Genomic DNA, 27,661 nt, shown 5'->3' on the forward strand with positions numbered 1-27,661 from the left:
GTTGAGATGTGTGCTTCTGAAACGTGACTGAAACGAGGGCCTTTCTTTGCAGAGGGGACAGAAGATGCTCCATGGCAACGGTTTTATTGATCGCTGTCATTTTCCGAGGGTGACATTACTGACGTCGCGCCAATCCAAGTCTTGCCGAGGCTTCCATCCGCTAGTTCAATGCGTAGGTCTTTGGGAGATAATCGATAGCAAATCCTCAGCATTGACAGAAAGGACCACACATGTATTTACACATACATCACACCTTGGAGTACTTCACTGGTTTATGTACTTTTAACGTGGCTTTCTATTTCAGCCCATTTTGCACACAAAGGTCATAGGTCGAAACTCTTTATTTGTCCAGGTTGCCATGGCATCTGGGGAAGAAAGGGAGCAGAGGACAGCGGTGGATCGTGGGCTGACGGCTGTGTGCGTCCATAATCTTGAGCACTTTGATTCGTCTGAATTTTGTACGCACGCGCAGTGAACTAAGAGTGACGTGATGAAATTTGAAAATTATTTTTGTGTGCGTTGAACTATGATCCTGTTGTGACGTCACAACTAGAAGTTAATCCCGGTCCAGTATGAAACCTACACTTGTGACGCGGTGAGACTTTTTTTTGTTCCACACGTTCTAATTTAAAGCATATTATTGAAATACAGCTGTTGATCACTGTAGGAACCACCTCACTTCTCCTCGCTTCTTCACGTTTCACGACGCGCCCCCTAGCGCCAATTTCCGGTACCCTCCCCCCCCCCCCCCTGTGAAATTCCTCGCTGCCGGGGTGATTCCTACGGTCACCAGGGGCTGCTTCCTACTGTATTCACACCGTGATCTCCGGGGGGGGGCGGGGTAGGGGGGGGGAGAAAGTGTGACGGTAACCTCTGGGTAAATGACCCGACTACAGGCGTCATATCTCCGCCGACAAAGGGTGAGTTCTGCCTCCACACCGCGGGAGACGCCGACGCCGCGGCGCATTCCGCGGATGTCAGTGCGCGCGCTCCGTCGTCGCGCGTTGTAATAATCGCGCTGGACCCTCGTGGACACTCGGGAAGCCGCCAGAACACGTATGTCACCGTCGCCGCTTAGTCTCCTGTCTCCACACTCCGGACAAAGGCTGCGGGTCGGTGTCGGGCTGAGGACTGAAGGGAACACGCCCTTTCTGCCTCCCCTACCTGCGTGAAAGGGAATGCGGGGGCAACATTAATGCCCTCAAACTGCGGCTGGACGGACTCGCTGGCCCGAGGTGGGCAAAGTTAGCCGTGTTCATTTGTTACTCTTCTCGTTCGAGTTTTCTTCGTGTTCAGGTTTTTTTGTTTTTACAAGAAAGTAACTTTTAAAGAAAAGAAAAGTCAACAATGTTTCTTTTCGTTTGACTTGAGCCGCATTACCGCGGCCGGTGCGCCGCAGCTCAGCCGTAAAGTGTGACCTCTGCGGCGGGCGGATACACTGTAGCGCGAGCCGGCCCTCCGGAGGCAGCCAGGACGCCTAAAGAAGTCCGGGGAGTCGCGAGAAAGGTTACTGAGGTAAGGGCAGGGACGAGAGAGGGGCGGGTGGGCAAGGGGGGGGGGCCCAGAGGCCACGGTGGGACCAGGGACTTTCTTTCCCCTTAGGTCCGCCTGCCTGGCGGGTCACGCGTAGGCGCTGGCCCGGCGCGCCGGCTCCGGAGCTCCACCACGCACGCAAGTGGTAACGGGTGAAGTGGGACATTTTTCCCGTCATGCTTTTCCTCTTTGCTTAAATTCGGCCACGCTTCTAACTCTTGCTGTTTGGTTGACTGACCGCAGGTATGAAGCTGGTTTAAGGCCTCGTCGAATTGGTCAGAAATGCTAAGCAGGTGCTCCTGTTGCACGTGCGTATTACGATGACGTCTAATTTTTTAACCGTCATTTGGTTGAAACTTTCTTTAAAAAAAAATCAGTACCCAATGAAACCAAATACTATCAGTGTCAGATTCATCTGTTCATTCTGTTTGCAGTGGTATACTTGTATAAATGTCAAATAGCTAATTGAACAGGTAGCACATCACGAGGTTGCGCAGCCAAAGGTTAACATTCTCAAAATGTTTTGTCCCACTAATTCGGCCAGTTATGTAGCTTCTCTTATTGCATAATATATTGTCTCAGAAATATTTGCGATACACTCTATTGTCCGCTGTATGCCACTGATATAATGATGTAACAGCATAATAGTGCAAGTACACCATTTCAAAGAGCAATCAAATGTAAATGCTTAGGAACACTTAAGATATTTCCTAAAATCCTGGTGATAGGAAACTCCTTGCTGTCTATTGTCATTGTCATGTAGGTTACGTGCATGTTAACAATAGCGAGGTCACCTAGGACAAGTATCTCGAATAGATGTGGTTGTCTGAGCAAAGTCTTTGTGTTCACATACTTTGACGTAGAGACAACAAATGCGTCTTTCAGCATAAATTATGAAACACCCTCATTATAAGCACGACTTGTCTGTTCTAGATGAGATTTACATTTGTGAGTTGTGCACAGATTCTTCTTCTCCCAGTAAAGAGGTGGTGTCTTTTTGCCTGAGAACATCTGCGGCAACAGCTGTAAAGAGCTCTCAGGTGTGTTCCTGGTCATGGCGAGCCACACCGGCGTGCTCCTATATTGGGTCTGAACTTTTAAACTTTCAGGTTATAGGGTGAACATCGTCTCGCCGCTGAACTCAAGTCTGTCTCCTTGGTCGGAGGGACTTGTTCTAGGCTACATCAGCTGGCAACGGAATCTGCCATTATGATTTTAATAAACGGGAGGTACAACAACCTCATGTGTCTTTGAAAGACTGTTGACGCCCTCAGAATTTTCCAAATGTCTAAGAGGTTAAATCTAGTATAAGTTTTTGAATTATAGTTTAAGGGGGCGACCGTGGTGTTCCTGAGAAGAAGAACAGACTTTCTTGTTTGGCCCTTTATGTCCATTTCAGTAAAACTCAACTCGTCATTGTTGGACTTCACTTCAAACTTCAGAGGCAGTTCTGTCTTTGGATCAGGGGTGTCAAACTCGTTTTAGGTAAGAGGCCACATACTGCCCACTTAGATCTCAAGTGGGCCAGACCGGTGAACTCACAGGCAACGGTCAGGCCGGCGGGAGGGGGGGGGTTGACGCAGGAGAGTCGGGGCGCACCGTCGTGCAAGCGTCTTGCTGCCTTGAGTGACGCCGATTGACCTGTTGGGCACCGCTGGTCTAACACATGTTCCACAGAGCATTTCCCTCGACTTCCCTTGAGAATCATCACGTTTTTCATTTCTCTTTTGTTGTTTGTTGGTACTTCCATTGGTAATTTGGTATACTTTCTAATTGTGCCAATAAGCCGAAGCAGTCACAGTGATTTTGTCTGAGCGGGGGGTCCCAAGGTGTCAGACATTTGAAAAAAAACAACCCAGAGAACCTCTCTCCAGCTACTGTTATCATCATCACAGGCAGGCTGGTGTGTTGACTGACCGCTCAGGATCAGCTCATTGTGGTTGCTTAGGAACAACAGCACAAAAAAAGCTAAATGCAACAGGTAAAAGGCCAAATGTGAATCGAGCACGGGGGTTTGAGTCAGACACCTGTTACTCAGATCGTTCTGTAATCAACACTGTGCATGGTGCATGCTAGTGATCTCTCCTGTCGATCACAACCACACTCTAATGCTCTTTAAATCCTAACACTCTTCACTCTGCACCCGTCATATCGCGTAGGATATTTGAGGGGCGATTGGGAATCTTGATTGACCTCATAACCCTGATTTTGGACGACCGTGTGACCCGGGCGGGTGGAGCGATCCCTGCGCCCCGGCGTGTCTCGTGACACGCGACACCTTTTCTCGAGCTTGCGTGAAGTCGTCGACGCCAGCTCCGTCTCCCATCGTGCCCGCGAGGAGACTTGTTATCGTGGCGATAATAGAAGCAGAGCTACGAGGGCGTCATGGTTACGGGAGGGAGGGGTGAGGGCGAGAGGGAGAGGTGTCGGCCAACGAGCCGCATGCTGATGCAAGGAATGGAGCAGGCTTCGTCTGTTTGCAGATTTCATTTTTTAACAGGTTATGCCAAAAGGCTGGGTGAATCTCGCAGCCTCGTTATCCAGATTAAGTCATTTGTTAATCCCCAATTCTGCATCTAAAACCATCACACTGTGTTGGCTAAACAGGTCATATACACACACACCATTAGCTCTAAATACCTATGAGCCGTTAATAGCATCTGGGGTTGAGCTGGCAGTGATCCAAGACCGCGTGTTGTCTACAAATTCAGACCTGAATGTTTCTTTTTGGTCACACTTCACTTGGATTATTGTTTTTATTGTCAAGAAGAGGAACCGTTGCAATTGAATCAAAGACGTGCCATAAAGGATGAATTACTGTTTAGTATGAATGAGCTACAGGAGGCTTTTCACTGTGAAACAATAAGGATCGGGTATTATAGAGGGATATTTAAAGGAGTAGTTGGCAGTAACCTTATTCTCTTTTTATTATTTTTAAGTTAATTTCCATTATTGACATCAACAAAGCGCTTTAACACTGGATTCTATGGAGAGAATAAACTTGAATAATGGGACTTATTTTTTTCCCAGTGGCAGTGCTCCATGACCTCTTTCATACAGGCAGAGTGGACCTTAGTTTGCTTCCAGTTTATTCAAAACCACTTGCTACACATATTTCCATGTTATATTCAAAGAAAGATATCAACGGTGCAAAGGGCGCCCACATCACACTCGAGCAGGATTCCTATTTGCTTTCTAACCAGTTGTTAATGCAGATTAACAACTAGTTAGAAACCCATCACCAGGCTTCTAATACACAGGTACATACTGGCGGCTTTATTTTTGTATTTATTTTGATGAGCGCAATCGGTGTACCCCTCCGATCCGCAAAAGCCTGCGCCTGACTGAAGAGGAATGTACCGGCGTCCGGCTCTTTTTTTCAAACACAACAGAGCCCCTAATATGGTTCATTAGCTGCTTATCTGCCGGGGCAAAGCGCCGGCTCTCCTGCTGCTCCTCGCTCCCCTCCAGAGGACACTTTGCAGGGCGGTTCCAGCACTGTAGATGAGAATATCTAAAAAACACCAACATGCTGCTTGTGCTGCATCCTGGAGCTTTCGTGCTCACGCCGTTTACACCTGTTAGCTTGTGTGTAGAAAATGTCTCCCTGCCAGCCTCGCAGTTCTTGTGTTACATTGAGGAATTTGCGATGGTGTTTGACACACCAAAGCCCCCCCCGGACGGACCTCGCTGATTCCCCCGATCATAGTGGCAATGGTCCAATCATGTTGCCCATCTTCCTCTCACCCGCTTCACACAAACGGACAAACCGCCGTCGGCTCGGCGGGGTTTTTTGGATCACAGCGAGGAACCTGCCCGCTTCCCTCACCCCCCCCCCGCGCTTTTAGCGGCGAGGATTCCTGTTTCGGCCTCGCAAACTTGGATGAGGTTTCCGCCTGCTAATTTTCTCTGGCACGGCAAAGACAGAAACCACATGTGAGAAGTCCCGGCTGATCTGACGTCGGAGCCAGGATGTGGGCAGACGCTGACTCCTGCTTCCTTTCTGTTTGTGTATATGTGAGGAAACGCACCAAAGCAGGGACTCATCAATCAGCTTTGAACAGGCTCCTTTTCTCTGCAGGCTGCACTCGGACTGAACTTGGACCACGCACTCACCTCCCTCCCCCCTTTGGCCGCGTGGCCTTCGCTTTTGAGAGGATTAAAGCAGGTGATGGGAAGGCCTCTCGGATCGTGTCCAGCTCGCCCGGCAGTCATTATTCGGCGGGTGAATTCCCGCAGTAGAGCAGCGCTTATCTGGTCCCTTGTAAACCAGGGTCCTTAAAACCACGAGGCCCGGCGGACCCATCCAGCCCCGGCTTGAATGTGCTGCTGTGTTTTAACATTTTGGGCAATATGTCTCACTTTGTTTAAAGCTACGACTAGCAACCAGATAAACTAGCTTTGATTAAGCCAAAAAATGGGGACGGGGCTCCGCTCAACCCTGTCCAAAGGGAACCAGCTTTCCGAAGCATTAACACTTGTTTGTTTCATCATACATCCGTTTTTTCACTTGTGGATTACCAAAGCCATTGTTTTTTTAAGCATTTTTTACATGTGAGAGACATGAGTGAGTGATCCAAAAAGGCGTCCGGGAAACCCCTCTTCATCAGAAGTGTCTGGTACCAGTCGAGGGAGGGTTTGTCCGTCACCCCGCACGGATGATTGAGGCATTTCGAGATGATTTGCACACAGGCATATCCAAATGTGCTAGTTGTGCAACCATCAAAAGCATTTTTGGGCCGTCTGGGACGCTCACACAACGGGGTGGGGGTAGGCGGGCCCACCGATGCGCCGACGCCACAGAACTGGGTCAGACGAGTCGTTTTGTGCCGCCGCGTATTTTGGGACCAAGTGAAGCGAGTTTCCCTTGAAGTCAGCAGATAAGGATTGTGCACTCGATCTGGCTCAGTGCCTGTTTTCTTTGGTTTTTCCTGGAATTGTGAACGTAGAAAAGCGGTCGGAAAGTGCAGTGCGTGGGATCGGGCCGGGGGGGACCGCCGTGTTTGGTTTGTCCCTTCGGGACGTGGTTCCTGGAGCTTTAAATCAGCCATAAATCCCATTAGTACTGGAAGGATCCAGAGGCGTCCTGCTGCTTGGAGATAGGAGTGTGATGATTGATCCAGATAGTTATGAATGAATTCAGATGAATAACTTTAAGGAAAACATCACCTCAAAGAGCGTTGATCCCCGGGGTTATAAAACTGGGCTGTTTCTCTCGGCGCGCCTCCCGGGAGCACATGTTCAGGAAATTGAGTCACATCCGAGCGCAATTTTGATTTAGTGTTGACACTACATCTCGCATCCCACCTGGAGCTGTCTGAGGTCTGTGTCACGCAGTGACGCCCATGACTCACCCTCCTACTCCTCACTATCATGCTTTCAGTGCAGTTAATCAAATCAGTGCTTTTAATCTGAGGCCTTTGGGTAAACACCCCCCCCCCCCCCCCCTTTTCTGCCCGCTTACTCGGAGCACACCGAATCAAGCGCGCCTTTTCGCTGCTTTTTCTCTCGGGAAGGGAAGACTGATTTCAGTGGAGATGGCTTGAGGCAGGGTCTGTACTCACCCGGGACAGCCAGGAATGACGGCTCTAAAGAAAGTAGTTTATCGGGTGGATAAAAGCCTCCATTCGGCTGGAGAAACTTGGAAACGCATTTAGTGCTTTAACTGTAGCACGTGTCATTGTTGTGTCCCCACATGGGATCATTGTAAGAACCATTCACCTGTCGATTTAGGTAAAGCAGTCATGTGATGGTCTTCTTCTATCATTCCGGGCGGGCGGGGGGGGGGGGGTCGTTAGTGTAGGCCGTGAATACTTCTCTGTGTATCCGTCAGGAATGAGTGCAAATTGCTGTTTCACGGCAGTGGTTCTTTCATGTGGAGCGCTCAGCTGTTGCCGCCCCCCCCCCCCCCTCCGAGAGCTGCCTGTAACTGAGCTTGTCACGGCGAGATCCGTGCATGAGGTGGTATGTGGTGGTGAAATGATCATTTAAAAAATGGTTGCAAAGAAAGAGGATTGATTGTGTGACGTTGTTTATTCCAGACAACGTCTCAGTCTTGTTGACTCCAAAAATGTAAATATGTCCCTCTCCCTTCAAACTCCTCTCTCATTCTCGCTGTCCTCCAGGTCAATGTTTCCTCGCCGGGCCCCCCGACGGTCGCTTTTAAACCCGACCGCCGACAGCTCGCCCGCCTCGTGAGCGAGCCGGTCCATCGCTTCCAGCTCGACATCAGCCCCGCCTGCGGAACCATCCCGCCTCCCTCCACGCGATCCCGCCATGGACACAGAGTCCACCTACTCGGGGTACTCCTACTACTCCGGACGTTCCCGGGGATCCCACAGGCACGGGTGAGATTAACTTGTTAAAAGTTTGTCAAATGTTTTCTCTTGTTTGCAGCTGTTTTTTTTGCCATTAGAATGTTTCTCGCCAAAATGCACCTTGGGAGTTTTTACAGGCATAGATTGCACCTTCAGCTTCCCCCCAAAGAACCAGATATTTATTGGCCTAGTTGTTGAGCTTCTGCACTGATGATTCATGAACCCTCCTCCCCCTACACATGCCTGCCCTCGGTTAGATGGGCCACAGGAAGGCCTCTTAGAAGAGACGAGAGGAGGCTCCTGTTCCACGACGGCCCCTCCCATGTCACTTGCGCCCCCCCCCCCCCCCCCGTCTCCACCATACACCCGTCTCAGTTCTCCGCCGCCACCTGTTGCTGTCTAAGGAACGTTGCGGGACGCCTTTCATCACCCTTGTAGTCTTTATCTCCTTTTTCCTCATCACACCCTCGCTCTTTGCTCCCACGTGTCCTCTGCCGTGATGTGAATGCAGCAGCTGCCCCCTTTCTGGTTTGCTCTTGACCCCTCTGCCCCTATCGCCTCCCCCCCATATCAAATGGATTCCTAACTACTCTCCCGAGGATGGGAAGGCCCGGGCGTATCACTGGTGCCCCTGCCTCCCTCTCTCAAGCTGGCATTCCCCGGGGCAGGAATGTGCCCTTGTAGCTCAAAGTAAGAGCAGAGCAAAAGTGGTCTTGCATTGATTTGGAATCAAAGATCAGGGTGAGGGGGGGTGCTGGTGGGTAGCTTCTGTTTCTGCAGCCTTTCAAGTGAGTGACGGCAAATTGGAAAGAAACATACGGGCATCCCCGCCAAGCGTCTTCCCCGCATCTGTGCCAAAGTCACCGGCTGGCACATAATTCCATCTAAGAAATTAAAAGGAAAAAACAAACAAATTGCTGGCTTTTGGAAGCCCTTTGCATCGCTGTCAGAAGGTAATCTCCCTCCAAGAGGCTGCGACGTGTGAGGCAGCTCTGGATAACCGTGGTCCAATTACCCCGATGTGGCGCACAGATGCAGGCGCGGTGAAGCGTGATCACGTACAAATAATCACACAGCGACATGATTCTGGTTTTGTTTTTTAATCTGTGCATATTTATGAGTCAATCTCTAACATAACTTGTCAGGAAATAATAGAAGAATGCAATGGGATTGGCTTAGGTTTTCATAAACAGATGGTGCACAGTTTTTGGAGTGATTTCCTCAGTTGGCTTTCTGCCCCCCCCACCCCCCACCTCCCTCCCCTCCTCACCCCTCTCCCCATCCTGTGTCAGACCCAATTGTCCAGAATACTTTCCCTTGTTATTCAGTAATGACCAGCGGCAACACCTGGCCCTGAAGAGTAAAAGCCAATGGGGAGGGGCATCCTATCTAATGGCTGGTTGGATAGAAGTCTATGGGATTTATTACCTCACTAAACACTGCAAACCAATCCAGTTTATGGTCACAGTTACAAGTCTTCTTCAATCCAGCATGAAGTTCACTTAGTGAATTTCGGTTCCATAGTGGTCTATGTCTATTGACGTTAGTTCCTGCCAGAAGCAGGAAGAAAGAAGATTTATTTATTTATTTGCATGTAGAATGATTTGTATTCCCTTCAGGCCGTGTAGAGTCGCACAAGAGCTAAACGCGAATTCACCAGAGAGCAGTCATTTCAATAATTGTGAGTATTACACTGATGCTAATGAACGTTTAAATAGGCCAGAGCTGCAAAATTAACTGAAGGACGTTAATGTCATTTTCTGTCCTTGGTTGTAATATTCTGTTGCCTCATGACTTCTGGCATATAGCAAAAGGCAGCCACGCCATTTTTTTGTTGCATGGCCGTTGACATATTTAGTTGAATACTAGATAATATAGAGGGTTACGGGATACTTCTGAATAATTGAGTTGTCAGATATTCTAGGGATTATAGTGCCAAAAAAATAAAAGTAAAAAACACAATAAAATAATATAATATATTTTGGGCTGCATGATAATTCTGTACCTGTTTTTAACTTTCAAAACCCTTTTAGGATTATGGTAGTTTTGTATTGATTCACCTTTCTCCCTCAAAAGTTCCCCAATTCTCGGCTCCTTGACTCAGATAAATATGAATTACGATGAATATTCCAATTATCATGAAATTACAAATCTCACATTAACTGCTGTTCACGTGGAAAATTGTTTCTTTTCCAACTCCAATTAAAGGGCAGCATGTAGCATCAACATGATTAATTCAGTCTCATTTCCGTTCGGAGGTTCCTGGATCGTACCACAATTTATATGCATCTCATGAAGATCCCATTTCAACTCACTTTCTGGACTCGGGCCACGGGGCTGCGTGTCCCCCCAGCTGAGCGTGTGGCTGGCCAGTTTTTGTTTGGCTCTGTGACTCTACTCATTTGGCCGAGGCTGAGTCCTCCGCTGAGGCGCCGGGAAGGCGTGGCGTGTTGCGTGGGCCGCCCTGCCAGCCACACACACAGAGAAAGAGAACAAATTGGTCAACTGGCAGCCCCGGCGTGCCACATTGGTCTTCCTCACAGGACCCCCCTCACCCCGCCCCCAACCCGCCTGAGGGATCCACGATGGAAGACGAATTCCGTTAATCAAATTGCGGCCGAGCGCGCCGCAGGAACACCAATGAGCCGGCTGCACGTTAGTGGGGCGGGAAGAGGATGTGGGGAAGGAGTGGTGGATGAAGGTGTGCGTTGGTGTGTGCGCATTGCCCCCCCTCCACCCTCCCCCATTTTGGGGGGACACAGACACAGGCCGGTCTGTTCAAGCCACTCCCCCCTTCTGCCCGCAGGGCTGCTCGCGTCGGTATTTCCTGTCTGTGTGCGTCCTCCATTACTCCGTTCAGAATGCGGTTCAATACTATTTTTTTCTGTTTTCCTTTATTGCTCTTCCCTGCTTCTTCTTCTTCTTACGCATCCGTAGTCTGGCCCTGAGAACCAGGTGTTCTGGCTGTGTGCGACACACACATGGACATTACACATGCTTTGTGTGCAGAGAGCAGACACCCACTCACACCCTGTTTACTGTCAGCCGGTAGCTCTAAATACCTGCCTGCGACTGCTCATTACTCGTTATCTCTTAATGTGGATGTGGGGGATGTGCAGCTTAATCACAGAGGAATGTTATGAATGACACCAGGGCCGAGACATTTTTTCCCTCATTGTAGTTCTTGTCCTGTCCCTTATTCTGCTACATTGATTTGAATGGGAATGTTTACTGCATCTATTACATTGATGCCTCTCAGTGGAGAAATTCATAGTCCACCAACGCCCAAACGTGGAAAATAAAGAACGAGAAGCATTGCTCTGTTATGGCAGTGTACATATTGTTAAGTAAGTTATTTTCAATCACTTTTCCCTTCCCCCAGAACTGCTTACTGCTCTGCTGATCAGTCTGAAGGAGGATCACTGTCGCCTCTCTATAATACATAATATATATAATCCCAATCAGTGACGGATGATCGCTCCTGCTGGAGCGACCGTTTCTCCTGTGATGACGACAGCCATAATAATATGTAAAGTAAAAACGGTAGCTGTAATATATTTAAAGGCTTCCGTGGACCTAATCTCCTGGATTTATTCGACCGGACCGCGTCAGTCACTCCGTCGGTGAGAGAGTTTCGGGGGCTGTTGGAAAGGAGCTCTGAGCAGACCGGAAACCTCAGTCGCTGTTGTGATTGTCCGTGGGAAAAACGAGTCTGCGTTGTTGAAAACGGGAAGTACAAGAATAGGGGAGGATAACAGGCCGGCTAACACCCTTTAATAAAAACACTTCTGTCCAGCCAACGCCGCTCTGTGAGACTGTAACAGCTCAGGTTCTGCCAGTCGCACAGAACCCTTCGGATCCCCCGGCAGGCAGGATGTCCTGTGCATTACGGTTATGAATTGTTTTTTTTCATTCAAGGGTCTCTGGAGTTTGTTGTCTTTTGTTAGTGTGAAGCGTGAAAGATTAATGCCGCTCTAATCGAACTGTGGCCGTAAAGCAGTAAATCTTGCTGTAAAGGCACGTTCACATTTGTGCGATTGACTCGGACGTCGTATGCATTTCTTTTAGCGCTGACGCTTCGGGTTGAGTTCCCTCTATAATAATGAAAAAGGTGCAGCACAGACCCGATCCACTCAGGTCTGTTCTTACCTTTCATAATAAAAGGACCCGGTTTTGTATTATCTGCCAGTAACCGTTTAAACATTTTTTTTTGCAGCAACATCCTGTGCTCGAGTGTCTTAATGGACAGAATGGGAATTAGATTTTCTAGGTTCCAGTGCGGCTCGTAAAACTAAAGTGATTACCAACGAAGCAACGAGCGCACAGACAGCAGGAAGTTATTACCGTCTGGAGACAGCAGCATCTTTTAAATGTCCTCATTGTCGTCTCCAGACGCGCCGCCAGAAAAGAACTGCCTGACGCTTTCAGTCGCCCCCCCAGGTCCAATACGTCTGTCCCAGTAACCTCGGCGGAGCATCTCCCGTGCTTCAGAGGGCCGTATGTCCTCCATTCAAGATGTCAGCGGCTGGAGGGACGTGGACGCGGGATTAACTGGCTGGTGCGGAAAGCCGGCGTTCCTTGATCTATGCGGGATTAGGGCGAGGGGAGGATCGGTCCTGCTAATGGAGCTCGTATGCTTGAGTCAGAGGCCCGTGTGATGAGTGATGCTGTGATGTGGTGTGTGTGTGTGTGTGTGTGAGGAGGGGTTACGTGGGGCACAGTTCACAGCAGCGTCCGTCGAACGTAAATCCGACGGCGTCTGGAGGCTGCTCTCTTTGTTGCGTGACAGACGTCCACTCTGGAGCTGTCCGTCTCCTGCACAGTGCTTGTCTTTTGTTGCTGTCAAACAGGACGTGCCATCAAATCCGTCCCAAAACGTCCCGTTTGACTTGAGGATGAACTGATGATAATGTGTGGGGGGGGTCAAAGGTCACTGGGATGTAGACGGTTCCACAGAAATGTGTTTCTCTGTCAACGTTCGTACTAAACTGTCTCTCCGTTTTATTTTGCAGGGAGCGAAGCCGCGACCGCCACAAGTCCCGCGGTAAAGACAGCCGCTCAGAAAAGTCCGTCACCATCACCGCGCCGCCCGCAGAGCCGCTGCTGGCCGACCCAGCCGTCCGGGGCGAGCAGGTCCAGGTATGGCCGGCCTAACCCCACCCTGGCCCCGCCCCTCCAGACCCTCCCATTAGGAGTCCCCTCACACTTTGTGTCCGCCCGCCTCTACCGCGGCCCATGAGCCCGATTTAAAAAGGGATTTAGTGTACAGGAGATTTAGAGTACAGCTCCTCCAAATGAGTTGAGTTTATCAGACCGGGCCATCTGGTATTTGAGGGCAAAAGTCATTGGCACTTTTCACTGTGGGGAGGGGGTCAAGTCATGATGAGGTTCAAGTCTCGTGGGGAGATTGCTTCAATACCCCCTCACCCCCTGGTTTGACCAGACCAGACCATTAAAAAAAACCTGGCAGCTTATCTGCTTTTGATTTTCATCTTAGGAACCATGTTGACAGCGAGGTCAGTAACAAAATATGGATTATGCGTTGGATTATTTGATAGCACAGAGGTGTAAGGTAGGAGATTGATCGGCAAATGATCTCTTTTCTTCTTTCGGCGTTGGCTTAGCTGTTGGTTTCGGTCCGTGGCACAATCATGTTTCTTGGAGTGCGATAAAAGGCAGAGCGAACAAGACGGGTGGATCCGGCGGCCGTGTGTGTTGGCGCGTTGGGACGCAAACCTGCGGGGTAGCAACCGAGGGATGCAAAGGGTCGTGGTTCCAAAACGATTGATGAGTCACAGCCGATTTGTTACCTCACGTTTTGAGTGGCCTCTCTGAGCCAAATCACCATTTGTTTCATGATCCATTTTTTAGAATTGCATTTACACACTAAGACGCTCACATGTATAAAAAACTATTGAAGCCTGAAACTCTCCTCTATGTTACTTAGAAAATCAGAACAAATACAGAGAGGCTTTAGTGGAGGCCTCGCGGCAGACAGCTGAGATGCATCCAGACTGGTCCATAGTCAGTGTAAGAGGCGGCAGACGAGGATCCGGGGGCCATTATCTGTGATCTCTTCAAAGCCGCTCTGAAAGCAGGAAACTTCAACACTTGCTGCTGGCAACAGTCAAACGCAGTTTAATGAAAGAAGAGCTTTTAGCCCCTTTATAGCCTAACAGCAGTCTGGCACAGTGCCCCCCCTCCCTCATCAAGTGGTCGGCTTAATCCTCTAAAAGAGGTGTGTGTGTGTGGGGGGGTGGGGGGGGGTGTAAACGCCGAGATCCGATGTTCGCCAATCGTCTACTGACCTACTTGGCGCGACTCGTTAGCGGTCGTTCTTCTTTAGTGAGTGTGAGTCAAATTTTTTACAGGCGACAGGATTTTACACGGAGCGCAGCTTGGTGTTCCTCTTCCCCTCTCCACGTCTTATCCATGCTGAGGCGTTTAAAGGGGGGGTAATCAGAGCCCTGCAACTCCGGCTCAACAGAAGACTTGACCTGGGACGTCCTCCCGGGGAAAAAAGGTTTCTCACAGCCTCACCGGGAGAAGAGGGGTGGAGGGACGGGAGGAGCTCTGCTCAGACCTCAAATTAATGACACGCTAGCTAGAGAGTTATTCAGACCCTGCTATTGTGTGTGTGTGTGTGTTTTACGTTTGAATATTCGCTTTAAAAAAAGCACATATCTGGTTGCGCATTAGACACGTCAATAACAGGACAAATTAATACAACAAGACATAACTACTTGTATAGGTCATTTATTTATTTAAGTTTAAACATAATTAACAACATATTACCCATTCAAAATTGAACTAATGGCCAAGACTTCTCGCTCGCACACACGCTCTCCCTCCCTCCCTCCCCCCCTCCCTCCCTCCCCCCCTGCGCATAGCGGTTTCAATGAACGACAACAATAAACAAATGCTGAGTGCTGATCAAGAGTCAATTTAAGGTCCCGATTCTTGTCCCAAATACGTCAGGCTTCATTCAGTGATTGAAAGTGAAAGTTTTACAGTACCGACATTGAACGCTCCGAGCGAGCTGTGCTGGTAAACAGGAAACTTTTCCTTGGCATGAAACGGCAAATAATCAAACCAGTGCATGAAGCTTCTGGTCAATTTTATTCATGCAGCAGGCAGTCGCGCTGCTGCTGTGTTTATTTTTTATTTTTTATTTATTCACATTTGAATAGATTTTAACAGCTATTCGAATATATATCCGAATACAGAATACTCGTTGAAAGCCCCAATGTGTTTGTTTGTGCGTTCACTTGGCAGCAAGCAGGACACAAATATCAAAGCACATTCTGAGGAGCAGTTTGACTGTCTGGATGCTGATGGTGAAGCCGGAGCAGCTGGATAACAAAGTGAAACCATGTTTGTTTAATCATAATCAATAATGCCTTGTAATATTTATCGGCTAGGACCAGTCGCAAAGTAACAAGCGGAGATTCCAGGAAATGGCTTTTTGGAGGGGAATGAAACCAAAGTGATGTAATAATGTTAATGAAGACGCTGGAAGGCCAACTTGTCACATTTGCTAACCTCTGCTAGTCTTTGTGCCGGGCGAACCGGCCTCTCGTCCCGCCCTCTTTAAGTGAGCGAATGATCGTATTTTCCCATGAGGGTTAAACAACTTGTCGTGGAGCATTTGTTGATCACAGCGGGCGGTTCTGGGGGTCTTTCGACGCTCAGGAATGAGTTGCATTGGGTCAATCCGTCCTGCTGCTGCTGCGTGATCGTGGGTATCTGAGCGGGTGACGGGCGTCGAGGTGTCGAACAAGAGGAATGCGATATGTTTGAACCACAAAGCATTCTTTGGGAATTAGTGCCTTCCTATCACAACATGGGGTTCAGCTGCATTTATTTTTAGATAAGCGGTTTGGAGAGGGAACCCCCCCACACCCGCCCTTGTTGGCCAGCTGTTGAGCAGGAATAAGGTGCTTTCTGAAATGTTGAACAACATTCAGTTTCATAATGCACTCAGATCTGTGTGATCGTGCTGTGATTCGCACGCGGTCCACAATCAAGAAACCAGATCTCTGATGTTCCTTCCTCTCGAACCCAAGTCTCGGGTTCCTCCAGCAGTGTTGAAGCACAGCGACGTTTCTTCTCGGTGGCTTTTTAGAGGTTAACTGTTTTGGGGAGCCGTCTTCTCTTCCAGCCTTTATCAGCAAGTTGACAGTTGAGAGATGACAGACGCGGAGGGGAACGATCCAAGGTCCTTACCTGACCTCCAGGTCACCAGGGAGACCATTTGAAAAATGTAAAACCACTCAGAGAAGAATTCTATGGTTGAAGGCTCAAGGTGAGGTCAGCGCGATCTTAACAGTTCCTCCCCTGATGTCTGGCTTCACTTTAGTGTCGCAGCAGAGTTCTTTAGTTTTTCAAACAAATATGACTGTTGCACTTGAAAATATGAAACCGCAGGTGAACTTGTATTGTCCTACCTTGTTGTGTTAGTGTGTATGCGCGCACACACACACACACACACACACACTAACCCACATTCAGCCCTTAACCAGCCGCAGCGCTGAGACGCCACCGTGCTCACTGGGTCAGAAGCGATGCGCTGAGAGTGGCGCCGAGGCGAGCAGAGAATGAGAGAAGATGCCTCGAGGGAGAGATGGATGAAAGAGAGAGCGAGAGAGAGAGAGAGAGGGGGAGAAGATGATGGGTGAAACTTCTAGAGTACGGAGATGGCACCTAATTGGCGTTGTTGACTCTCTGGATGGTTCATTAACTGTACTCCTCCGCTCCAGCTCTACTTCTCCATCCATCCATCAGTGCCCCCCCCCCTCCCCCAACATCTCTCCTGCTATCAGGACATCCCATGTGATCATCACTCACCCACTTCCTCCCTCCCTGCTCTGCGCGCTGCGCCGCTCCTCCATCTCCATTCGTGGCGAGCGAGCGCGCGGTCTAATACAATGCCTCCCGAGGCATGATGGGAGAGATTTCTATATAAAGCAGCGTCTGTGAGGTCAAACACAGGCGCGCACACACATGCACTCTGGGACGTATCGGGCGAAGGAAGCACAGAGACGATGTTTGGGCGAGCCGGACTGAGGTGAAGTTCGGGGAGGACTTTGGGGAGGATGCAGGCGCCGGCGGCGATGGAGGCGGCAGACGAAGTGCTGCAGGTGCTCGATGTGTGCGAGGCCATAGAGGAGACAAGGGAAGTCATTGTCACCACCATAGAAGAAGACCCTATCAGGAACTCTCCTCCAGTGGCCAGCTGCGGAGCAGGGACCAAACCGAGCCAGGTAAGAAGAGCGCGGAGGGAACCATGGAAGACGGTCTCCTACAGAAGGGAATGGCGTCCAGAGCTCGCTGTTGTTGGACGTTCAGCTCTCACAGGAACCGGCAGGAAGCTTCTGCGTGATGCCTTTGTGGGGAAGGGCTGCTTGACCAACAATTTGCCATAAATTAAGCATGTAATGTTTGTCAATTTAAGAAAGTTGCCATTCCATTGAATGATTGATTGATTGATTGATTGATTGATTGGCTGACCAGTGGATGACGTCACCTCGTGCTCCAGGATGCACAGTTGCTGGAAGTCGCTCCTCCTCCACATACGAGGTTGTCGTCTGAATTTCCACGTGCATCTTTCTTTCGTAACTTTAGAATTTGGAATATGTCGGTTCCAATGAATTGCTCTTGAAGACAGCTCCCACTCTGCGAGTTGAAGCAAATGTCTTATCCTTCACACTCAGCAAAGAGCTTCTTTACCCCAAAATCTGCTCTTGAGAGGATTTCAAATTGTAATCCTGCAAAGTCATCTCAGGTTCCTCCGCCGGCTCTCCCTCTTAATACCACATAATCTTCACACCACTTTCCGGGTTTTGCTAAATTGGAAGTTCTCAACACCCTCCTCCTCCCTGTGCTTACCTGACATTCCTGTGCATAATCCTTTTCAACCACACTGACGTTTTATTTATCGAGCGCTGCTCAGCGGCCAGCGGCCCATTGTCCCGCCGTCACTCTTCTGTCCTTCGTATTAGTCGGGGAGACTATTTTTTAAGACGCTTCCCTGCCTTGTCCCGACAAGTTCTTGGCAGCCTCGCATTGTTGTTTGAGCAAAGGTTGGTTTTATGGCTGAGAGCAGCTCTCTGGGAATGCAGTATTTGACACACACACACTTGCGCACACACTCGCACATACCTCCCAGGAGTGAGTAGAGTGCACTTGGTCCTGCTCTGAGCGAAGGGGCTTTGTTTGCAGCTCACTTATGGCTGAACAACAGAAAACAGGCTTTTATTGCATATTTGATTTAGTGAATATCCAGGACGCCAGAGACAATGGCTGTTATTTATAGAAAGAATGCACAAAACACTCAGCTGAAAGCTTTGGAAACGTGGACACAGGCTGATACAGCTTGTAAGTGTACCGTGCTACATATATGTGTATATATACACTCAGTGTTTTTTAATGAGAAGCTCTTTTGAGGCCCGAGTGATCGTTATTCCAAAGAGGGGATGGGTGAAATATTCATCTTTCTTCGATTTCAACCGCAGAATTTAACCAAAATAAAATATTCTAAGCTTTTGGGGTATTATTTTTAAATTTGTTTTGTTGGGGGGGTCGGGACAATCTTTCACACCATTTAAAAACAAAACACCCCGACGGCCTTTTGAGCAGGAAACTTGTTCAATCCCCTTGTGCTTGTGTGCGGTTCAAATGTCCCGCCGGATGCGTTTGAAGCGCGGCAGCCTCTGTATCATGTTGCAGCACTTACAGTTTGCAACCGGGCCAACATTTCATTAAAGTCACACCTGCATGGCACATCTGCCTCTTACAGAAAGCACCGTCTCCACGGCGCTCTACAGCTTTTAATGAGGCCCTTTCTTTTTATTCTCAGAGAAAGCGGCTCAGCTGGTACGGATGCTCTTCTTGGTGCTGCTTATACTTTCCTTTTTCCCTATGAGAAAGTCTCACAGAGACGTTTTAAAGGAATAGTCTATTTTTCATTTACGTCCTCCAGATTGACACCACTCTAAATATGAAGCTCCGGCCGGGACGGAGGAAGCTCTGCATAGACGAATGTTAATTGATGTAGATGTTTCCTCTCCTTCTAAGCTAACTGCGTCCAAGACACTAGCTTCATCGCTGTATCGATCCCTCTTTAACACCCCTCCATTCTTGAGAGTATGTGAGAAGGCATCACGCCGCGTCCCCAATGTCCTCCGTGTACGTCTGTTGAGTCGCCGCCCGAACGTCGCCCCCCCCCCCCCCCCCCCCTTCCCCCCTGGCCCTTTCCCACAGCGCAGGACCTGCTCGTAAAACCTTTGTCTGGGTTGAATAAATCCCTGTAGGCGTCTCGTCGGAGTGGACCTGACAGGTGTTTAGTGGAGGTGCATTTTATTCATGACACACATGTAGCCGGTAATCCCCCCCCGGCCTTTGAACTGCCACTGGCCTTGCTTTGCCTGCCTGTCTGGATCAATCCCTCCCCGTGTAATTGGCTGGCTTGTTATTGAACGTGTCTCTCTTGCCCCCCTGCACCCCCCCACCCCCTGGTCCTACCCCCCCTCCTCCTCTTTGTTCCCTCTCTCCGAGCCGCTCCTCTTCCTCCGCTTCAACCTACTTTCCTGCGCTGAATGGGCCTCCTGCAAGGCTGCTGGTGCTGAAGCAGATCAGCCTGAGGTGGCGGCTCTGCTTAATCCCGTTAGGAAATGTGGGTCACTAAGGTCTATTTTTAACCGTGGCGGCTGAGGGGGGAGCCCAGGTAGGGTAGGAAGGAGCCAATGACAACAAGGCGGCAAACTTCATTAGCTTCAAGGCGGTTTGTTGATGAGCTTAATAGACAAAATCAGGGACTAAATGTTCTTTGGCAGCTATTTTGAGATTTGTTTCATATTTGTTTAATTCATAGGCAAGCTGGCCGTCTCATAGCTCTACATTCTAGCCTTTTAGTTGGATGTATGTAGTGAAATAACTATTTCTATTGACACAACCAGGATTCTCAGAGAATTGTAGGAAACGTCCCTCATCGACGGTTGGGCCACTTTGGCCTAAAGGTACTGATTTATCTGCTAGTTATTCTGTCAATGTGGCAAACTATGCAGATTATTAACAAATAGCAAAAAACATGCGTCCATCACAATTTTCCAGCGCCCATAATAAATCTACAAGATATTCAATTAAACAACACAATAGTGATAGACTCCTTAAAACAGTTCTTAAGCACTGTGTGATTCAGCAACTCATGAGTGGGTGTGAGGAGAGACCTTACAACTTATGCCATGATTTGCACACACACACACACACACACACACACACACAGAATGAGAAGCCACTTATTGGCACATATGTCACACATAAAGGAATTTGTCTTCATTCTTGGTGTGAATGAAAGAATAAAATAGAATAAAATAAGATAAAGTAAAATAATATAAAAATATACAAGCAAAAAATCTAACAAAACTGTATAAAGACACGGAGCAGGCTTGTCTTGACCAGCTGGACGGTAGTCAGACGAGATTAAGACTCAAGTACATTTTGAATCGGGAGACGTGAGCAAACATCCCGGCAGGGACGCTTTTTGTTTTAACAGAATAGCTGCAGAGCTGCTGAGGCAGGCGCGACGTCGTCCCCGGTGACTTGTGAATCTCCGTGTGAAGGAGGTCCGTGGGACACTTATCCCTCGCTAACACAGAGAGAAAAATAATGAGGCCTTGCTTACTTTTGCCGTGCGAGGGGGATAATTGCTCGGTGCCAGAAGCCTGTTGCAGAGGGGCTGAGGGCCTCTCCAGTCCGCCTTCCTATGATTCGTCAAGAGGCTTTCAATGTTCTCTCTGAAAAAAATGAAATCTTGACTATCATTAACTTTAGAGTTGATGGGGCGTCACTCTTGGATTACTCTTGGATGAATTAAGGAAGGAGAAGGTTTCATTTTACACCTTTGGTGTAAGGAGAAGTTTTACAATTCCATGGACGTTTTCAACAGAGGATTCATATTAGTGGAAAAAGCCTCTTGAACCTCAAACCTCAGGGTGACCGGGTGAAACGTTAACCGCTGTGGTGCTAACTGCAGCTGGCCATAGACCTTTACTGCGATAAGCACACAATGGTACCGCAGCGATTTGAGACACCCGTGTCTTTGGTTGCATCCCACTTGAAAGCTGGCGAGCTACGCTAACTAGCATCCTCTGGGCCAGCGGGAGCTGGTTGGCTAGGCTGAGATGATTCATAAGGTTTCACGTAAAATGTAGAAGGTATAAAGCGAGGCTGATTTGTGGAGTCACACATGAGACAGAGGTGCCATTAAAGGCTACGTGACTACAGCCTTCACTTGTTGTTGCACCAATGAATGAGACACGTGCACGTTGTCCCTCGGGTACCAACGTCTGAGGAGAGGAGAACGGTCGACGTCTTCCCTCTCCGACCTTTGGAACCCGGGTCGTGCATTCCACTGTCTGGCTTGCGGGGGTTGGCCGCTCGTGATGTTCGGGCTCTTCATAGAGCGGCGCAGGCGTCAGGCTGAGGATTTACAACCGCTGTTGTCATGTCAAAGGTCAGGTGAAACCGAACCACCTCAAGCAGGCAGCCGGGCAACATTTGACTTGTCGTCTCCGGTAAATGATCCCATGAACAGAAAATGTTTACGGCTCATCACTTTGGGTTTTAATTGTGAGACACCCTTTCATGTGTTGTGGTCCCTCCAGTTTTATCCTGTAATAAATATAAATTTTCCGCTCAATTTTCCCCCGTCATACATATGTAGGATTTTCTATACAGTAGTGGACATTCTGCTGCTATATGAGTGATAATAGTAGCTTCTTTCTAGCTTCGAACACATCCTGAGCTTTCTGCCCGGGTCCTCCCATTGTTCTGCTTCATCCCTTTCTCTGCTGTTTTAACCCCCGAGGCCAGTGGGATGTTCTCCGTCCCAACGCACCACCCTCCTCCCATCCAACCAACCCGCTCCACCCCCATCTACCTCAATCACAATGCATCTCCTCTCTGCTCTCTCTGCACTGATAAAGCATGTAGTCTTTGAAATTGGATTGATCTGCAATGGAGCTGCATGCTGGGAGCCGTGGCTTTTGGTCATCCGGGGTTCCCGTAGCCGCTCGTCGGCCCTCTTATCGCCAGCGGGTCGCTTGTCACTGACTGTGCAAAGAGTTCTTATCTTCCTTTGTCCTATCCGCTCTTATGACCTTCATTATCTGCGGATGCAGTCCGGTCCAGACGTCAGCAGTTAGCCCATTTGGCAGCTCACGCCGTTTACTTTTTCCACTTCCTGACTGCTATTACTTTCTTTTCTCGTGTGTGCTTGGAAATTACCTCCAGTTTGTTTTGTTGAGGTGACGGTAAAAAGCTCATCTGAACGATTTGAAATCATTGTTTGACAAGAACCCAGAGATGCATTGAATGTGTTCACTGTGTGCTAAAACTAGTTAATATGTAAATATGTACCTGAATTATAGTGATGTGTAGTATGACTGGATGAAAGACTAAACTAGACTGAATAATATGATCCATCACCATACAAACGAGTCAGCATAACTGGTAGGCATCTGGATTGAAAATCATGCACCAGAAAAAAGTAAAATTGTCTTTTTTCACATGTATGTTCAGTAGATATGCACATATCTACTGAACATACATGTGAAAAAAGACAATTTAACTGACCTACAAATTAGCATTAAAACTACATTGGCTGAGTATAGATTAAAATAAATATTTAAACAAAATGATGTAGAGGAGAATAGAGACAAAAGAGATGATATGACCGTATCAGTTTCCATCCAAGAGGATCAAGAAGCTAGGAATGAGGAAACCCACCCGTTCTCTTAAATCCTCCCTTGTTTCCTTCCTCGCCTCTAGGATGACAACTGGGGCGAGACCACGACGGCCGTCACCGGCACGTCGGAGCACAGCCTCTCCCAGGAGGACGTCGTCCGCATCACCAAGGACCTGGAGGAGAGCGTGGGGCTCGACTGCCGGCGCTACCTGGGCCTGGCGCTGGCCGTGGTCCTGGGCCTGCTGGTGTTCCTGACGCCGCTCGCCTTCCTGGCGCTGCCCCACCTCCTCTGGCCGGAGAAGCTGCAGAGCTGCGGCACGGCGTGCGAGGGCCTCTTCATCTCCGTGGCCTTCAAGCTGCTCATACTGCTGCTGGCCGTCTGGGCGCTCTTCTTCCGGCCGCCGCGGGCCGGCCTCCCGCGGGTCTTTGTGTTCCGGGCGCTTCTCGCCGTTCTGGTGCTGCTCTTCGTGGCCTCGTACTGGCTGTTCTACGGGGTCAGGATACTCGACTCGCAGGTGAGCCGAGGGCCAAATGTGGTGATGTCATCGCTCGCGAGTGAAGGGCAACCGGAGAATAAACATTCAATCTGTGCGTTTGATAAACAAATATTTCCAAAAGCAGCGGGGGAAGTGTCATGAATTGCAGGCACATTCATTTTTAATGCCTTCAGAAGCTTAACAACATTCAAAACAACCAAAGACAGAGATTTGGTTTCCCCAGTGATGTGTGTTTACTGCAAGAGTCGTAATTTAAAATCCTGGTTGGTCCCTCATTCAGAATGCATGTAGGAAAAACAGTGAAACCCTTAGAAATGCATCTAAATATTCATGCGCTCTACATCTTGTCTTACATGTGTATAACCACCGTTTTCTTTTTTTAATCCCTGCAGTAGCGTGTATATATATATTTTTTTAAACAGTTGAAATGCCGTAAATACCGTGCACATCCCTCGGTGGTACAAATGACCCCTTTTGATGTCTTGGCAGGACGAGAACTACCAGGGCATCGTGCAGTACGCCGTGTCGCTGGTGGACGCGCTGCTCTTCATCCACTACCTGGCCATTGTGCTGCTGGAGCTCCGGCAGCTGCAGCCGTGCTTCTCCGTGTGCGTCGCGCGCTCCACCGACGGCGAGGCGAGGCACTACAACCTGGGGCAGCTCAGGTGAGGAGGCCGCCCCCATGGTTGTTTTATCGTGAGGTTCTCATGCGTTATTCAAAGACTCTGTCTTTCCTTCAAACAGCTGCGCGCCCAAAAGTGTTCGTGTTCGTAGGGGACTATTTTCCGGGGCGGAAGAATCAACGTTTGGCGCTCTAGCAAGTATTTAGGGCAGCGGGACAAACAAAGCAACAAGTCAGTCGGTACACAGTGTGGCTCATTGATGTGAACTGTAGAGGAAGGACATAAATCAGCTGTGATTGGTGTTGTTATTGGGACTGTTAATAACAATCACATGGATCACCAACTTCTTCACAACAGAGCGTTAAATGTCTGTTCAGCTTTCACACCATCGGGTGATGCCGCTAGTATCGAGAGCAAGCTAATGGAATACTCAGATGTGAATGTAGAGAGAGAGAAGGAGGACGAGGAAGCAACAAGGTAAAGTGAGCCATGACGATAGATTCATAAACTGGAGGAAGTAAATCATAGAAGAGGCCGAGGAGTAAGGAAAGGAAACGAGGAAGGGAAGATGGATGAAAACGCGCCGGGAGGAAAAGAACAAATAAGAAAAGGAAGGAAGAGGGTGGGGGAGACTTCAGAGAGGCCTCAGAAAAGAGCAGCACACAGAGGGCGGAGTACAGAGAGGAGGCCCAGGAGACGGAGGCAGGGAGACACAGAATAGAGAACGAGGGATTAATACTTAATGGGAGGCTGAAGGATCCTAACGTGTATATGAAAGAGAAAAGATCGCTGCTTGTGTGTGTGTGAGTGTGTGAGTGTCGCGTCGCAGAACAGCTCAGACAAGACAAACAGGGTTTTTATGACTTTGCTACCTATGTGCAAAAACAGGAATACCCCATTTATTTTAAGCCAAACTCGGCAGCGCGCCGGCTGGCCTCTGATATCAAAACGCAGCCCCGGGTCCCACTTAAATCATGATGGATTTATGGATGGGCCTCTTCTTTATGACCGGATGGATGAGGTATCATCCCCCACATCTGCTCTCCCACTAAGGTCTTATCTCTGTGTGGTTTGTGCAGGTGGACTGGTTCACACGTTGTGTCTTGAAGTGAGAAGTTTAAGCTGATTCTGAAATAGTCTAAAGGCTGTAATACGTTCCCCTCTATGTGACCTTCAGAAGCGACAATAGATCTTTGTTGCTGCTGCTCCAAGTCTCACTTTATAACCCTGTGCTGAACACATTCCACTCATTGAAGTGTCTGTGGCTTTTATACATAGTGTTTGAACTGAAACATCGCTGCTGTAGCCCAACCAATGCTGGACTTTCTTTTCTCTTTATAAAGGCCAAAGCTTCTATCAATATTTGTGAATATGTCAAATCAAGCAATAGATTGCCCACTCACTCAAACTCAGTCTCTAAAAAATCCACACAACAAGGCATTTTTCTGACAATCAAGTTTAAACACGACTCATAAAGGAAGCTTTAACAATCCGAATCTCCGTACTTGTGAAGTAAATACATGGTGACATCAAGGCATATAAATATGTAAACACACCGTCACGCTGAAATTAAACTGGGCTGAAAAGTGTAGTAATGTCAATGTTGATTCAGCATTGGTAGAAACAGGTCGGACTTGTGTGTGTGTGTGTGTGTGTGTGTGTGTGCGTGTGTGTGTGTGTAGTGGTCTGGCCGGTGTGTGAGCCGTTTCGCTCGGGGGGTGTTGTCCTTTTGTAGGCTGTGCCGTTCATGGTGCTCTGATGTCCGTCTGCGACTGTAAACACGCGGCTAATTAGCGCTCCCTGCAGACTGGAGCGCAGCATCTGGTGTGTGTGTGTGTGCATGTGCGCACAAATGATTTAAGCATGTGCACCGACCGACATCACACAGAGAAGCACAAGTGTGTGTTTGTTTTCTCTCATGTGTCTCCTCCCCTAACAGAAGGGCGGCTGTTGCTTTCATCCCAGTTTGTTTTTGTCCTTTCTGACGGGGTTTTTCTTCCTCATAATGGCGACCAGCCGGGGCCCCTGCAGACCGTCCCCTCCTGCCCGGCCTCTGATGCCAATCTAAACGGCCGAAGGAAGCCTTTTTTTGACAAGTCAAATATAAAACGAGAGGGGGAGGCGGGGGGGGGGGGGTGCATGCATTCCTAATTTATTTAACGGGTCAGTCCTGAGCAGCAACGTTGGTCTCCAGGACACCCGGGGAGCCTCCATATATATTAGTGTGAAATTCCTCCAGTGGTTTTGCTTTATGTTTGCTCGGCTTAATGATTGAACAGCTCCGACTGAACAATGGTCCCGTGTGTTAGAATGTCACGGCGCTAACTGCAGGGCCTCCGCCCGTGCTGCGATGTGTTTGTCGAGATTGATATTTACGGAACATGCTCCAGGACAAAAAAAGCCTTTGCAGGCCTGGAACATGTTAATTATTACATCTGCAGATGAACTCAAAGAGACGGCGCCTCACCCCTTTCCACACGTGGTCTATTTCCAGCCTGTTGTAGCCGCCCTGATGTCGCACAGCGCATGTGACTCTGTGGCCTTTCTAACTTAATAGAGCGATTTGTTCTGTGGAAGGAACTGAAGCGACGGGAGGTCAGAGGCCACACGGGATAATGGGAAGCGCATGCACTACGCGCTGTCCTTCACGAATATCCAGTTTGCTCCTCACGTGGCGAAAGGACACCGCGAGGAAGTAGGAGAGAAGGCCCCAGTGTTTTGGGGAGAAGTGGTGTTGTGGGTCGGTTAACGGCTGTCAACATCTGCCGAAGGCGCGGAGGTCACAGGAAGTGAGCTCGAAGCCGTACGTGAGCTGTACGGTCGCTGCTTATAGCGAAGAGAAATGCTAACGCTATCACTTCCAGGAAAAGGGGGATGCGGCGCTCGATAAAGGAGCCGGTGATTTATGTTGTGCAACGTGTGAGCACACAGCCCGTCTGTGTACAGTTGGTTTTAACTGCTCGGTCTACAGGACAAGAGCCGGCATGCTTCGTGATCCTCAGCGTGGAGGAGCACCTCCGTGCCTCGGTGCCTCCCTCCCGTACCTCCTAGGAGGGCTCACGGAGCCACGTTGAGGAACAACAAGGACGTCTGACCTTTTTCCACATCCTTCCCTCCATCCTGTTTCCTCTCGCGTGCGTTTCTTGTTTGTATTTCCACGGGGGAATTCCCACTGTGGCATTTATTTAGGTAACGCCGCTAGAACCTAGAGTCCTCGTTGGTCATCTTCCCTCAGCGCCCACTCAGTCCCGCTCTCCCGCTCCGAAGTTTAACTTCGACAAAGCTCTGTTCTGTAAAAATGTTGAAAATAAAAGGTATTCTGCGGTCGCCTCGTGGACGTGGTCCATCGCGTCCTCCTCCAGTCAGCACGCTGACGTAGAACCCCCCCCCGCCCCCCGGCCTAACGCTCCCCTACCTCCTCTCCTCCGCAGCATCCAGCGGGCGGCTCTGGCCATCTTGGAGCGCTACTACTGCGACTTCCCGGTGCACAACCCGGCGCTGCTCTCCGCCTCCAAGTCCCGCGCGGCCAAGCACCTGGCCGGCCTCAAGGTCTACAACGTGGATGGTGAGTTCCCAGAAGCCCCCGCTGAGGGTGAGTGGGACGACGTTTGAACTTCCTGTTTAGCTCATTGTTTTTGTTTTGTTATTGGGCTTCAGCTTACTGTTGTTTTCATTCTTGACTCACCTTTTTAGCGTTTTATATCGTCCATCGGTACTTCCAGGCAGCTTGCATCCATTTTAGTATAATATAAAAAGCACCATGACTCATTTCATTGTTAGGCGTATAACTCAAGGTTAGCTCTTATGAAAAATATATTTGCAGATTCAGTTTCCACCAAAAAATACTTTTCCCCCTGAGCCTCCATCAATTAGTCATTTTAGGGATTATGTTCTCATATCGAGGTCATTTGCTGTAAAGGCAGGAATATCTCTTTCTTGCTAAAG

General features: G+C 49.0%; 1 protein-coding gene across 11 annotated transcripts in view; it reads left to right on the plus strand.

Annotated features, from left to right (window-relative positions):
• Positions 1 to 351: 351 nt before the first annotated feature.
• Positions 352 to 27,661, plus strand: part of LOC120820747 (vang-like protein 1) — a 31,694-nt gene continuing 4,384 nt past the window's right edge. The window contains exons 1-8 of one of the 11 annotated variants that reach the window (XM_078101990.1): positions 936 to 1,685; positions 1,777 to 1,841; positions 2,497 to 2,573; positions 7,659 to 7,880; positions 12,863 to 12,989; positions 22,680 to 23,111; positions 23,583 to 23,758; positions 27,148 to 27,281. In XM_078101990.1, the coding sequence (XP_077958116.1) occupies positions 7,810 to 7,880; positions 12,863 to 12,989; positions 22,680 to 23,111; positions 23,583 to 23,758; positions 27,148 to 27,281 (940 nt within the window). In that variant the 5' untranslated portion in view covers positions 936 to 1,685; positions 1,777 to 1,841; positions 2,497 to 2,573; positions 7,659 to 7,809. Of the gene's footprint in view, positions 1,686 to 1,776; positions 1,842 to 1,868; positions 2,574 to 7,658; positions 7,881 to 12,862; positions 12,990 to 16,739; positions 17,114 to 22,679; positions 23,112 to 23,582; positions 23,759 to 27,147; positions 27,309 to 27,661 lie in introns of those variants that run through there. The other 10 variants (XM_078101973.1, XM_040178871.2, XM_040178897.2 and 7 more) reach the window with 10 other exon arrangements.

The sequence above is a fragment of the Gasterosteus aculeatus genome, chromosome 1 (assembly GCF_964276395.1).
Source record: "Gasterosteus aculeatus chromosome 1, fGasAcu3.hap1.1, whole genome shotgun sequence".
In the NCBI taxonomy this organism is placed as follows: Eukaryota; Metazoa; Chordata; class Actinopteri; order Perciformes; family Gasterosteidae; genus Gasterosteus; species Gasterosteus aculeatus.